The 14,467-nt window shown below is 36.0% G+C and overlaps 1 protein-coding gene across 2 annotated transcripts; it reads left to right on the top strand.

Moving 5' to 3' along the window:
• The first annotated feature begins 9,813 nt into the window (after positions 1–9,813).
• LOC149839636 (hydrophobic protein LTI6B-like) lies at positions 9,814–10,615 on the top strand. Of its 2 annotated transcripts, XM_090004184.1 has the most exons (3): positions 9,836–10,016; positions 10,200–10,279; positions 10,390–10,615. In XM_090004184.1, exons 1-3 carry the CDS (start codon positions 9,930–9,932, stop codon positions 10,391–10,393), a joined length of 171 nt encoding a protein of 56 aa, XP_089860310.1. In that variant the 5' UTR covers positions 9,836–9,929; the 3' UTR covers positions 10,394–10,615. The 2 variants fall into 2 exon arrangements, with proteins under 2 accessions (XP_089860311.1, XP_089860310.1); XM_090004185.1 differs by lacking the exon at positions 10,390–10,615 and having other exon boundaries at positions 9,814–10,016; positions 10,200–10,283.
• Positions 10,616–14,467: the final 3,852 nt, after the last annotated feature.

Raw genomic sequence — 14,467 nt, 5'->3', positions numbered from 1 at the left:
CAAAGCAATCGCATGTGAACTCTGTTTAATAATGTATCTTTCACATGTATATATCGTTGTAATATGTATCATTCACATGTATAAATCGTAGTTAGTGAAAATCGTGAAAATCGGGTATAAAAATTGGGTATTATATGTGAACTCAATGCTTATACAATTAGTGAAAAACGTTGTCTTATCTAGCCTTCACATATACAAATCGTTATATATAAATTGTATCATCCATATTGTATGGAAGGGCCTCTACAACATCCGGTATTGTTCAAGAATAATTCATTCACAAACAAAGCCACACGATGTACAGACTTAGTAAAGAACAAATTGAGAATAATTCAATGATACAAATCGATGTAACTTTATAAATACAAATCGATTTCATTCATAAAGACTAACAAAGATATATCATTGTCGCGGTAACTTCATAAATACAAATTGATTTCGTTCACAAAGACTAACAAAGATATATCGTTGTCACAATAACTTTAAACCTACAAATCGATATGATTTACAACCATAATCATTTACGAAAAAACCTATTTTTTTTTACCTGACCACAATGGTTTGGCTTAGATAAAATACATGATCATCATCATCAAAAAAATAGATATCATCACTAGTAGGTAATTAACGGGATGCCTAATTGTATCAAAAAAATAGATATGTCTTTGTTTGTCTATGTGAACGATATCGATATGTAATATAGCGATTTACTCATAACGTTTTGCAACTGTTACTTAATTGGATTTGTACTTTACTAAGTCTAAACATCTTATCGATTGTTGTATACAGGCATAAAACACTGCAAAATGTAAAACCCTAATATAGATCTATATATAAAATCCTACCCGACCCCACCCGAGCCGTTGTCCAGGTCTAAAACCCTAATCTATTTAACCCCTCTTCCTCTTTCTTTTATGCGGCAACGCATCTTCTTCTTCTTCTTCTTCTTCTTCTTCTTCTTCTTCTTCTTTTTTCTCCTCTGCCTTCTTCTTCTTCTTCTCTTTCTTCTTCTTCTTCCTTGTATTTTTCTTTCTTCTTTGTTCTTCTGTGTTCCTTCTACCTGTGCTTGATAGATGAGGTTTGATGCTGATAATGTAGTTGTTCCACGCCGTGAGGAAAGATTTGTATAATCTTCGATGATGATTATGGTGCTTATTTGCATAATAGGCAGGATGGGTGATGCAGATGTCCATCTATTTGATCTTTTACTACTGTCGGGCCCTCCATTGTTCACAAACCATACTTCACAGTTGAAAAAATATCTGCCTAATCTTTGATATACTTCATGACAAATATGTAAAAGTGATTTATCATATAGCCCCTCAGCTCCTTCAAGGGGACAGTTCCTGGCCTTAAGTTGTGAAGCTTAGTGTCAAGAGCGCACCAATGCTAGAGTCTCTAAGAATCAGCCTTAGTTGGAGGAAAATGGTGCAATGGGTTGCCATTACTATTGAGCTCATTTTCTTGGAGAGGTTGTATCATCAACTGCACATAGAATCGCTTTGCAGCATAAAAGGATGCGACAATGAACCATACAGATGTTTTGGTGATCTCTTCTGTAAAAATGAGAGTCTCTAAAAGATAGATATGTGTTCGACAAAAATGTCTTCCCATAGATATTATAACTAAATACTAATATTTTTTGTATATGAATGTGGTTGTAAATCATGTAACTCATGTGGATTTGTAGTTACGAAGTTATGGCGAGAACGATATATCTTTGTTTGTATTTGTGAATGAAATTGATTTGTATTTAAGAATTTAACTCATTTTGTATCATTGAAGTAAAACCCAAAATCCTTAAACCCTCAACCCCAATCGCCCGTAAAAGTGATTAAGAAATCTCGTTGACATAGACATTGCCATAAAAGCAAATCGTGATAGCACGTAGCCTTCATACGTTATTATGTAAATCATGATGGTACGCACCGTTATGTTATTGTGTAAATCACGCTGGTACGTATCGTTCACTTAGACAAAGCTCAATAGCTAAAAGATAGACGTCATTGTGTAAATCGCGATGGTATAATGATTTACACAATAACGTCTATGTCAGTCACAACTGGATGAAAATCGCTCTGTGCATAAGTACAAATCATGGTAAAAGTGCATTGTCAATGCTTGTGCAAATCGTGATCATTGTTTATGAATGTTTGTGCAAATCGTTTCAGCCTTATATAAACGCTTGTTTGATTTTAATTTACGAAGGTCGATCATTACAACAATTTATTCAGTGACATTTGTGTGTTACACTGATTAAAATAGATTTATACACTTATATAAAGTCACGTTAAAGAAAACAACTCATTTCCACTTTACACAACGTTAATCGCTTTTACGATTTTCAATTACGAATGACCAACATAACAATGATTTGCTTTTACTATATAACAGTCCAACTTATTGGCGTGTTTAGTGAAATTAAAATTTTATTTATTTCAACCTAAAGATATTTACATAATTTGTATACACAGTCTTACAAAAAATGTTATGCAAAATTTGGTTGTACAGTTTATAAAATCTGTTAGAAGTCGATGTACATCATATTACTCTTAGGAGGGTCGCGTCGTTCATTGCCTTCTAGGTATTTTTGCCGGTTGAGTTTTTTTTCTTCCGTAATTAGAAACTTTGTCAATTTTTTGCATAGTTCTGTGCAGAATCCAGGCACATCATTACTTAGGAATACAAAATCCTAGAGTAATATAGAATACAAATTCTTGCAACGATCATTACTTAAGAATGCAAACGATTACAATGATTTACTGTACTGAAAGTTAAATGCTAAAGTGATAATGTTTTATACTAACCAAGACAAAATCATGCAACGATGATTGCTTAAGAATGCTAAACATTTCAAATATTTATACTACTGAATGATAAATGTTGAATTGTAAGTAACCGATTTTAAACCATTTACTTCATTTAATTGCAGACAATCAAAAATGAACTTAGTATTATCATGCTTTACATTAATTCTAGCCCACCGACCGATCTTTGGAAAACTACAAATCGTAGGGCCACATTAAGGGCACAACGCAACAATATGCTCCCATGCTCAGGCCTACAAAATCAATATATTAGTAAGACTATAACCTTCAATAAATTTTTCTTTCTACTTTTTGCTTTTTATTAGTCATTGTTTAATTCACGATAAAAGAAATCATTGTACATGTATTGTATCTGAATCATTATACCAGATATTGTCCCAGAGCGATATACACAATGACGCCCGTATCGGTAAAATTAACTTGATTTATTCTTTACTAAGTCTAAACATAGTGTCGATTTGTTTATTTTTTTTTCGCCATTTTCAAATGTCATTGTGTAAATCGTGATGGAACATAATGTTCCCTAGGTCAAAGCTCATAAAGGAAAATTGCAATAGGATATTCAAACAGATTTTGTTTGATTATATGATGGGTTTAGGTGGGATGGTTGTACAAATCATGATAGAACACCTTCTATAAAAAACAAATCGCAATCTATTATATACAACTGTTTGCAAGTTAATCGTGATCTCTTATAAAAAAATAAATGTGATCACTTTTATTTATGAAGGTCGAACATTACAACGATCTGTTAAGTGGCACTTGTGTGTTACACTTATTTAAAAAAAGAATTAAACAATTACAGAATGTCACGTAATAAAAAATAATTATAGAATTATAATAAAGAATTATAAAATTACAACACATAATTATCGAGATAAAAAGAATCGCTATCGTTTATTCAGTGGCACTTGACGACTCAGATGGATAATGACGACATATAAATTGTCTCTTTCTTTTACTTGGTGGACTCTCTATCTTTGGTCACCTCTTGGTTATTATAAACACTGGTCATCATCTCTACCAGTGACCGCATTTATCTCCCCAAATTGTTCACCTCCTTTCGTAAGTCCTTATTCTCTCTCTCCAACATCTTAAACCTTGTGTCGGAGACTATGTTCTCTTTTGTGAGTTGTGCTCGCTCCTCATCGTGTCTTGCAACTGAGGTAATCATTGTTGTAGCCGGAGGGAGACGATGGATGTGTTTTCTATGCTGGGATGCCACATGATGGGGGACAGGAGGGAGGCATGGGTTCCTAATATTCTCAATCTCCAGATTTTGACGCATGGGTTCCCAATATTTTTGAAAATAGTTGGGATCATATTATCGTTCTTTATAATCATACGCTATGGCACGAACACCTCCTTTGTTCCAGTTATCCAATTGTTTCCTGTAGCGTTCGTGTCAATTCATGTTCCTGGCCCCACCACTATTCATCTTCCTTTTGACTTCTACAGGCTTCTTTGGAATAGACTGTCCCAAGCCAAATTGCAGAAATCAACTACTATGCTTCAACTCGGCTTCATAATTGTTAAATAGCCAAATATCGCGGTCAGACAGTCTCGCACCCTCAGCAACAAGCTCTTGGTCCTCATTATCCCCATCTCCATATGGTCTCCACACAACCTGTACATTGGAGATTATGGTTTAGGTATAGATAATTATTCATGCTAATGAATGCTAAATATTAAAATTATTTATAATAACAAGTATTAAATATATTACAACAACTGTTACTAAGAATGCAAATGATTACAACGATTTACAGTACTGAAAGATAAATGCTAAAGTGATAACGATTTGTACTAACGAAGACAAAATCATGCAGCGATGATTACTTAAGAATGCTAAACATTTCAACGATTTATACTACTGAATGATAAATGTTGAAACAATTGTAAATGATTTTAAACCATTTACCTCATTTAGTTGCAGACCATCTAAAATGAACTTAATATTATCGTCCTTGACATTTATTCTAGCTCACCGACCAAACTTTGAAAAACCACAAATCGCAACCACACTGAGGATACAATGCGATAATATGTTCTCACGCTGAGGCCTACAAAAATAATATATTAGTAATACTACAACCTTCAACGAGCTTAATCTACAAGTATTAAATATATACTAAACAAATATCTGAACAAATGGCCAAAACCCTACGACGGTTTTCATACCCTTACTCGCACGCTAAAGTTGACTGTAAAAGTGTGCAAGCACAGCAGCACCCCATGCCCAGTTGTTGACTTCATCTAAGTCTTCAAAGAACTGCAGCCACAAGTAACATATTCTCAAACCAGAACAATCGAAAAATAATATAAGACCAAAAAAATAAAGAAGGAAGCCGCACAACTCTTGGTCAGCTCTTTCATATGCATATATAGCGGAGCGACCTTCCCATTTATTATAGAAAGAAGAAACTTTTATCGATGTAGAATTGCTTCCACGAGAAATACATTGACTCCAGTAATCCATTGATATTCCTAGAAGGGTCATGCACTTTTCTCTTGCATTATAGTTTGAATCTCGTAAGAGGACAACACTTTCATGGCACTTAAGGCTAGTAATCTGTGCCACATCTTTTAGGGTCATGGTGATCTCAAAAGAATCAAACTGAAACATGTTCGTCTGATGATTCCACTTATTTATCAGGTGGGTCATGGTGTTCCAGCACGTTTCAAAATAATGTTGGTCCAGAAGGCCACCAAAGTGCATATTTTATAATTGATCCTTCTGATATTCACTCAGTTGTCCATGTCATGACAGAACTACAGACCACTGACTCCGCCCTCTGAGCTTTTCACCTAGTGCTTTACTTCTCTTCTAACCTCTCTGTAACACAAAATAGCATATTATTCGTATCAATTATAAATTAGTCTCATTGGTACTTCTATACCTCATTGTACATAATAATCGTTATAAATAATAATCATTACACACACGTTATCATAGTAATCGCTAACACAGTAATCGTTATACATAGTAATAGCTATCACAATAATCGATATACATAGTAATACCTATCATAGTAAATCATTCACAGTAATCGCTATACATTATTCGCTATCACAATAATCGATATACATAGTAATCACTATCACAGTAGTACCTATCACAGTAAATCGTGACAGAGATGATTGATTTACGTACCTTGGTCATATTTTTATCCTTTTCATTTCCTCCCTCCATCCTCTGCCTTTATTGTTGCTCTATCGTCTCCCACTGCTTTTCTACTTCTTTTGTCCTTTGCTCCATCGCCTCCCTCCTCTGCTTTTTAATTTCTTCCTTCCTTTCCCTTTTTTTCTCTTCCTCCTCCTGCTTTTTCCTTTCCCTTTCCTTCTCTTTCTCCTCCTTCTTATGCTTCTTCCTTTCTCTTTCCTTATCTTCCTCATCCTCCTTCTTCTTCCTTTACCTTTTCTTCTCTTTCTCATCCGCCTTCTTCTTTATTTGTCTTTTCTTCTCTTCCTTGTCCTTCTTCCTTTGTCTTTCTTTCTCTTCCTCATCTTGATGCTTCTTTCTTTGCCTTTCTTTTTCCATCTTCATCATTTGTTTTTTCTTCTCTTCCTCCTCCTACTTCTTCTTTAATTTTCTTTCCCTCTCCTCCTCCTCCTTATTCTTTGTTTGCCTTTCACTCTCCTCTACCTCCTTTGCTTTTCAAAATATTCTTGCTTCATCAGTTGTCTTTCCTTCTCTTCCTCCTCTTTCTTTCAATTGCCTTTCCATTTCCTCCTCCTCCTCCTTATTCTTTTTTTGCCTTTCCCTCTCCTTATTCTCCTTCTTCATTTGCATTTTCTTCCTTTGCTTTTTATTCTCCTCCTCCTTTTTCCTTTGCCTTTCCCTCTTCTCTGCCTTCTTTCTTTACCTTTGCTTTTCATTCTCCTCCTCTTTTTTCCTTTACTTTTCCTTCTCTTTGTTATCCTTGTTATTCTTCTTCATCTTTAGTCCTTCCTCATTCTTCATTTTCTCTTCAGCCTCAATATCTGATGGATAATCCTTCGCATAATACAATTCTAACGCTTTGTCCATGTCGTTATCATTCTCAATCTTCATTGTATTTTGGTACCTTTAATAACGCTCATATAGATGGGACCGACGGATAACTTCTCTAATATTCATCCCATAGAACGAAGGGGGTTTCTTGTGTAATGAACTTCAGACATTGCTAACCTGCACAACACATAAATTTAACTGCATCATTATATGTTACAATCGCCTCCCCCAAGTATATAATAATACAAATTATCACATTCATTACACAATCACCAACATTACAAATCATCGCAATATTTGGCTTTATAAGTAAAAATCATTATAAGATTTAGCAAACTTAAGTACAAATCGAGGAAACTTCATAAATACACATTACTAGTGCTTTAAATGTATAAATTGTTGTTGCTTCAAACTTACAAATCATTGTATAAATCATAACCTTCATAAGTACATATCATTGTAACGTTTGGCTTCATACGTATACATTGTTGTACGATTTATTAAACTTAAGTACAAATTGTGGTAGTTTCATTAAATCATTATTGTTTCAAACGTATAAATCATTGTTGCATCGAACGTACAAATCGTTGTAGAAATTTAGCATTCATAAGTACACATCGTTCAAATGTTTGACCTTCATAAGAACAAATTGTGCTAACTATTCTTCGACACCCAAAAGGTGGATAGGTATAAATCAATTTGGTTCAGTATGAAAATAGGTGTTATTTAGCATGAATAGTAAAATCAGTTATAAGATTTAGCATTTATATTTATAAATCGATTTGTTTGCATAACGAAACCTTGGTAATCCGATAGTGGAGGAGAAATACCCAGAAGGTAGATGCAACTGATGGTGGCAATGATGTTGTCACTGCACAGACGACGACAAAGGATGCTCCGATGGCAGCAGACGACGAAAAAGAGTGCTCCGACGACAACAGACGACGACAAAGGGTGCTCCGACGACAGCAGACAATGGCAAAGGGTGTGGCGACGCAAACAACGATAAAGGATGCTCTGACGACAACAGACGATGGCAAACGAGGGTCAGATTGGTCCGGTGGCAGCAGAGGACGGCAAAGTTTGCATCGTCAAAGGGAGCTCCTGTTATAGCAGATGATGCAAAAGTTTACTGCTTAAGGCAAAAACGAAACATTTGGACTTTAAAGAGTTAACATCATTCTTGTCATCTTCCTAAATTGTTGTTTCATGGCAAGAATGGCGGAAAAGGGTACTTATGTCTTTGCAATCGCACCAGATTATGATGTTAAGTGATGTCGACACACACGGGGATACGAGCCCCACGAGCTTATATATGTGGCGCTCATTGGGACCCCCGAACATGCACTGTGGCTAACGGCCATCTTAGGGAGAGGGGGGGAACATATAACCTTCGTCTGGGAAAACCCACCAAACTCATAAGGTTGCACAAAAGTCCATGCACTTTGTATTTGGCGCACCTAAAGTAGTACACTTTTGACAAAAGCAGCTACAACTCTTTGTGAGATCAGGATTCATCCATGCGTATGGCCAACCTCACTCGACTCTGCCTGGTCCAATATGTACAAGTTAAGCCGGAGTTTGAGCACTTAGATAAGACAAAATGGCCTGATCCGGATGATAGCTACGCTCATTTCTAAAATGTCCTGATTTGGATCCTCCAAGTTCCCACACAAACCCAAGAGTACCACATTAACTTTTGAATTTAGAATACAACAGAGTGAGTCAATGCGACTTGGAGTCGTATTTGCGAGAGTGAAAGTTGCTCGAGCCAAGCTGCCTCAACAATCCCTTACAGCCCTTCCCCTCGTTTAAGTCTAGATGCTTCTTGGCCGAGCAGTGTGCCATAAAAGCTTGGCTCACTTGTGCCCTCGTCTCCTCGACTGTGTTGACAACTTTACTTTGATGGACCCCAGGGTCCCACTTCGTACATTAAAACCGAATGGCTATCCATTGTCTGAAGTCTCGAGCCCCGAGTCTTGAAGTTTCACTTGCGCTGCATTACTCTTGACCTGAGTTTTTTAGGGCTTGTTTGGAATCTGGGCGCTGGGATGGGCGTTTATGCAGTCGAGATGAGAAGTGAGGCCCTTTCTCCTTTGTATTTACACTAAAGGATGGATTTGACAGCTTACATCAACTCCATAAACGCCCATCCCATCTACCGATCCCAAACAGGCCCTTATACTAACTAACCTAGCCGTTAGGCGACGTTGTTAGGGAGTCCTATGATCGGATAGTGGTGCAACCACACGGTTCAACGCAAAGGATAAAGCTGAAACCGCTAGTTCCCAACAGAGGATGTCCCGTAAATGATGGGTTCCTTGGATTTGGTGGTAACTGTCTCACATATCAGCTTCGAATTCAACTCTTCTCGGCATTGGGGAATCCAATAATTGACGAATTCAACTCTTCCCGGCATTGGGGAATCCAATAATTGAAGAGAGACGTGCATTATGTCCCAAATGAGAGCTGTCCAATTACTTTTCCTATACAAAAAGATAACTATCCAATCACTGGACCCACCGCGGATGTATGTGGTGCAGAATCAATGTGGGTTCAGGACCACGATTCAAAGTCTAACAGGTGGTATAACGAGCTCAAGCACAAAAGCTCATGGCGGAGTATATGGGTTCTCGCACAATCATTGAACTAGTTTGGACCTTCAAGAATATCTGCTGGTCCGAGACTTAACATTGGGTTCAGACCCATTTGAACCAAGCAAGGTCAATAGACTTACGAACCTAGATGAGCGAGGCTATCACGCTATTGCCATAGTATGCTATGTTTAGAAGAATTCACCGGTGGTGGGGTCAAAGGGGGGGCTCCGCCGCCCATGATCCGCACATGGGAAGATTTCTGGTGCACGTTATTGCTTACCTGTTATGAAGAGGAGGGCGGTGGAGCTCATTAAAAGCGTACAGCGAGGATGGCATATTTGCTTGCCACGTTCCTAGTTGGGCCTATAAAAGATGAAGGACCTCACTTAGTTCCTTCGACTTTCCTCCTCTGTCAACGCAAACTCATCGTTCTTATCCAGCGCTGCGCCCTTTCTTTCCATCTCCCTCGTTGAGAAGTAGAGCAAAAAAAATCAAAGGAGACAGTGAAAGATGTCAGACAACACCGCCAATTGCGTCGACATCCTCATCGCCATCCTCCTTCCTCCCCTTGGGGTCTTCCTCAAGTTCGGCTGCCAGGTTCTCTCTCTCTCTCTCTCAAAATTGTAAAAAACACAGCGTTGTTCTGACTAAAACTAGACCAACTTCGTTAGTAAGATGTGGAAGGGTAGAGATTTTTTTTTTGTCTCCATTAAAGCGTGCTTGGATCATAAGAAACAAGTCTTTCTGATATATTTTTTTTTTATTTAACGCCGATTGCAGGTGGAGTTCTGGCTTTGCTTATTACTGACCTTCTTAGGGTACCTGCCCGGAATCATCTATGCCATTTACGCCATCACCAAGTGACCATAAAGAACCCTTCTCTCCCTTTTTTTTCTGGTTTGTTCTTCTCTCTCGCTCTCTCTGAAGGAACCCAAGTGCACTAATTTGGATAAGTTATCAACTTTTGCAGGTGAAATATGGGGTTGGTTGAATGGTTGGTGATGTAGGCCGTGGATTTCGTCATTGAAATTTGCGTGTGTGGTTTTTTCATGGTGTAGCTGTGTGAGGGTGCTGATGCCGCTTTTTTCCCTTTCCAGTTTCTTCATTTAACTCTCCCTCTCTCTCTGTAATAATCTGTATGTCATATTAAGATCTCAAATTGAATTTGTGGTAATAAACCATATATCTGTTTTCAACTTTTATCTCGTCTGTGGCCAACACCCAAAAGAGAAACTCGTTTGATGTTGACGGCCCACCAACCTCCAGTTAACTCGTGCGACCAAACGGATGCCAAATCCTCTATTTAAAAGAATTTTAGAAGATTTAGCTTCCGGTGCAAAAATGACTCGAGAATCACCATCGATGGTGTTTTTCAATATTCTCCTAAACATTTTCAATCTTCAAAATCACAAATTCTTTGTTCGTGCGGAAAAACAAAATAGGGAGCAAATATGCTCCATAAGTATCTCATCTCAAGTTATGTTTTTTTTTTTTTTTATAACTCGAAGAAACTGCACCCGGCCGGCACTAAGACTTGATCGTGCTAGCTCAGTGTGTTATACCTAAGGTGCGTAAAACTCTGAGACTAGGGCATCTGAGGGCCTATGCTTATCTCAAAGTATGTTTGCTTTAGTCATAGGTGACAAAGTGAAATAGAAGCTGTGATTGTTGCTCACCTACTTTCAAGGCAAAAGCATCACAATTTGTACTTTATCATGTTTCACTAACCTTTAACCTGGGAGAGTGTGTGGTGATTGAATGTGATTTACGATCACACGATCTAAAAATCATAGGGTATTAAATGAGCCCTCAATGTAGTGTCAGAAAAGGTAATTAAAGCTGAACACTAAAGCTGAAAAGTGTTAGTAAAAACTTGAAATGAGTTTTAGCAAACAAATTATGAGAATGCACCAAATAATGGCTGTCAAATCAAGTGAGTAGACTTGATGACATTTGCACAATATGACACGAGGATAGGGATCTGCACATGTATTTTATTATTTGCAAACTTAAGGATATTAATGACAAATATATTTCATTATTTGTTAACTTATAAATTTTGCATCATATCTATCTATGTGAATATATTATATTATCTGCAAACATCGTTATTGTACTCAAGTTCTTTTGTGATACTCATGCAAAGTATTTATATGAATTTTCTCTTAAATATGAGAATTTTATATGTTTATAGAATATGATATTGTTATTATAAATAATTTACATAACTTACACAACATCCAAATTTTACATAACATGCAACCTAAACTAAAATTAAACAACCAAAATCTAAAAAATATTCACAAAACATCAAAGATTTAAAGAACGTCCAACCTAAAGTAAAATTAAACATACAAAACATTGAATAATTAAATAACATCAATACAAACTGAAGTTAAACATCCAGAATTTACAAAAAAAAACAAAATTCTGACAAATTTACATCAAATGTTTCAAATTTACATTCAAAATACTAAAATAATATATTTATTAATAAATTATTTTGTTTTACAATTCTATCAAATTCACAATATTAATCAACAATGATAACGCATAATTGTCCACAACTCTCAGTTTCCTAAGCAAGGTCATCTGACACATCATCATTCGATGTCTCCTCCTCTTCCTTTTGCTTGGCATTTGAATCTTTTATTTTTTGTTACGACCCTTTTTCATTGTTTATTTTCTTCTCAAACTTCTTTTGGGCAGTTTCCTCTTCTTCTTTCTCCTTCCTGCTTTCTCATGTGTTTATAGAATTTGACAATATGCTTTCTGTAGTCTATTGTTTCATTATGAAAAATGCTTATTAGTAAAAAATCAACTATAGCTTACATTTTTAAATTATAACAAAATAGGACATATAAATATGTACTGATATGAAATTAATTTTTGTGTTTATGCCCAAGTATTGCATATACAGTGAAACAAATATACACCAATCAAACTTACAACTATCATATACCATATCTAAAATATCTACATGTATGAATTGAGTCAACAAAAATAATCAAAGTAATTATCCATTTTTTTGTTGAGGAATACCATCTACGGGACAAGCCATACAATCAATTTAACTATTGTAGCTAAGCTATTTTGCAAAAAAACTAACATGCAACCTAATAGTAGACCTATTTAATTGCATGAGAAAAATAAAGATATTATTGAATAAGTAATGATATTGTACTAGATGTTTAATATTCTTATCTGCATGAGTAGTGGGGCCCATGGAGTTGTACACCCTAAACTCTCTCGCATTCATAGAAATTGAGATTTGCAAGATAAATCTAGTTGAAGACATAAGCATGTAAATTTTTTGATGTGTAGTAAACATAAATATAAGTATGCAAAGTTGTCTAACAGATACCATGTCATATTCTTTGAAAGAATGCGACAATTTACAACTCTGCAAGAAGGAATGAGCCCCATCTCGCATTGCTCTTTCTATAAAATTATATAGATGCTACATAAATTTATAATACATGATACATTAATGTTAGATTCATATGAGTCTACATACAAATGTAATAAACATATAAACAAGCATGCAAAACTAACACTTACGTCACTGTTTAGCATAGTTTTCAGAACGCATTTGGGTTTGGAGCAGAACCCGACCCAAACATAGGCCCTACTAGGTTAGGCGCATAAGGGGATTGGGGTTTTCACTCCAACCATTGCATTTGGGGTTTGCACCAGCCCTCTCATCACGTCTTTCTTGAAATTTGTGCCAATAGCAGCCCCTTCATCTACCTAGGGATTTATGTCCTTCTCTTGCGGGTTTTATCCTATCCATCTCCATCATCTTCTTCTTCATCCTTCATCTCCTTCTTGGTTCATCCTCTTAGCCGACTACCATAAGGAGCAGTCGTTGGAGGCAGTGCAGCAGCAAAGAGGATTGCATTGGGATAAATGCAGAGCATGGAGGATGCCCAGTTGTAAAGAACACTTCAGCCGACCAGCCCTAGTGCCCCCTGTTTTGAAGAGTTGTGGTTTTGTCAAAACCGATTCACCAAGTCTCTTGTTCTACAGATTTTTGTGTAGAATCATTCTGACAGCCACCTCAATTTGTGTGAAGCATTGTAGTAGTCACCAACAGCGTGAAAATACCCCATCTAGCCCCTATTATGCCCATAGTTTTGGGGGTTTTATGATTTCAACAACACACCAAGTGTTTGGTGAATTGCCCAGTTGTGGTTCTTGGCGAATAGTGATACCCCTTAGCATTTGTGGGTTTTGTAGCGGTGTTTTTATCATTCTATGAGGGTAAGAACCCTAAACTAAATTTGTAGAATGCATATTAAGTTTTATTTGGTTGCAAGAATGTTGTATTGGTTGAGTAATTAGGTTTATGCATGTAGCCTAATTACTAGTTTTCTATAAATAGGTTGTATGAATGTCTAATGGTTAGATTATGTTAATTATATGCTTAATTAGCATTTTAATATGCATTGTCAATTGTTTATGTTGCATAATAAATTCTGTTTTGATCTTTATATATGCTATAAATTTGGTTTTATCTTGGAAATTGTGCAATCACGCTAAGTGTTTCATGAAATATTCAAGAGAGAAAAAATTTCAGATTTAGATGCAATAATGGGCATACTTCAAAATAAGTTTTTAAGTAATGTTTGTGTGTGTTTAAAATTCAGTTTTGAAAGGGTTTAACATATGATTTCGATTGTGTTATTATACACATCATAAATTCATATGAGCATTTGTGGTTGTGCATAGTTAATTAGGTTAACATGCACATTGTATTTTCATTTTTGAATAAGTGCTCATGCATTATTGATACCCGCATTCGAATATAGATATATGGAAGTATTAATTTAAATTTTAAACGTGTATAAAATGCTTAAATATTTGTGTTATTTGTCTATATAAATTGGCATGCATGTAATGCAAAAATGTGGTACTTACACTAAGTATCAAAGTGGCTATAAGCCAATGCGCATTTGAAAAAGATGTAATACTTATGAAATCAGGTATACGCGTGGTAAGTGTATATGATGCAATGCAACATATAAATATTGAAAGAAGTTCGGAGA

The sequence above is a fragment of the Nuphar pumila genome, chromosome 4 (genome assembly GCF_984573655.1).
Source record: "Nuphar pumila chromosome 4, dmNupPumi1.hap1.1, whole genome shotgun sequence".
NCBI lineage: Eukaryota > Viridiplantae > Streptophyta > Magnoliopsida > Nymphaeales > Nymphaeaceae > Nuphar > Nuphar pumila.
The sequence above is the reverse complement of the archived record's forward strand: the minus strand, read 5'-3'. Positions and strand labels throughout refer to the sequence as shown.

Coding starts and splice junctions, on each gene's coding strand:
- LOC149839636 (XM_090004184.1), top strand. CDS start 9,930: ATGTCAGACAACACCGCCAATTGCGTCGACATCCTCATCGCCATCCTC. Junction 10,017..10,199: donor TCCTCAAGTTCGGCTGCCAG/GTTCTCTCTCTC, acceptor CGCCGATTGCAG/GTGGAGTTCTGGCTTTGCTT.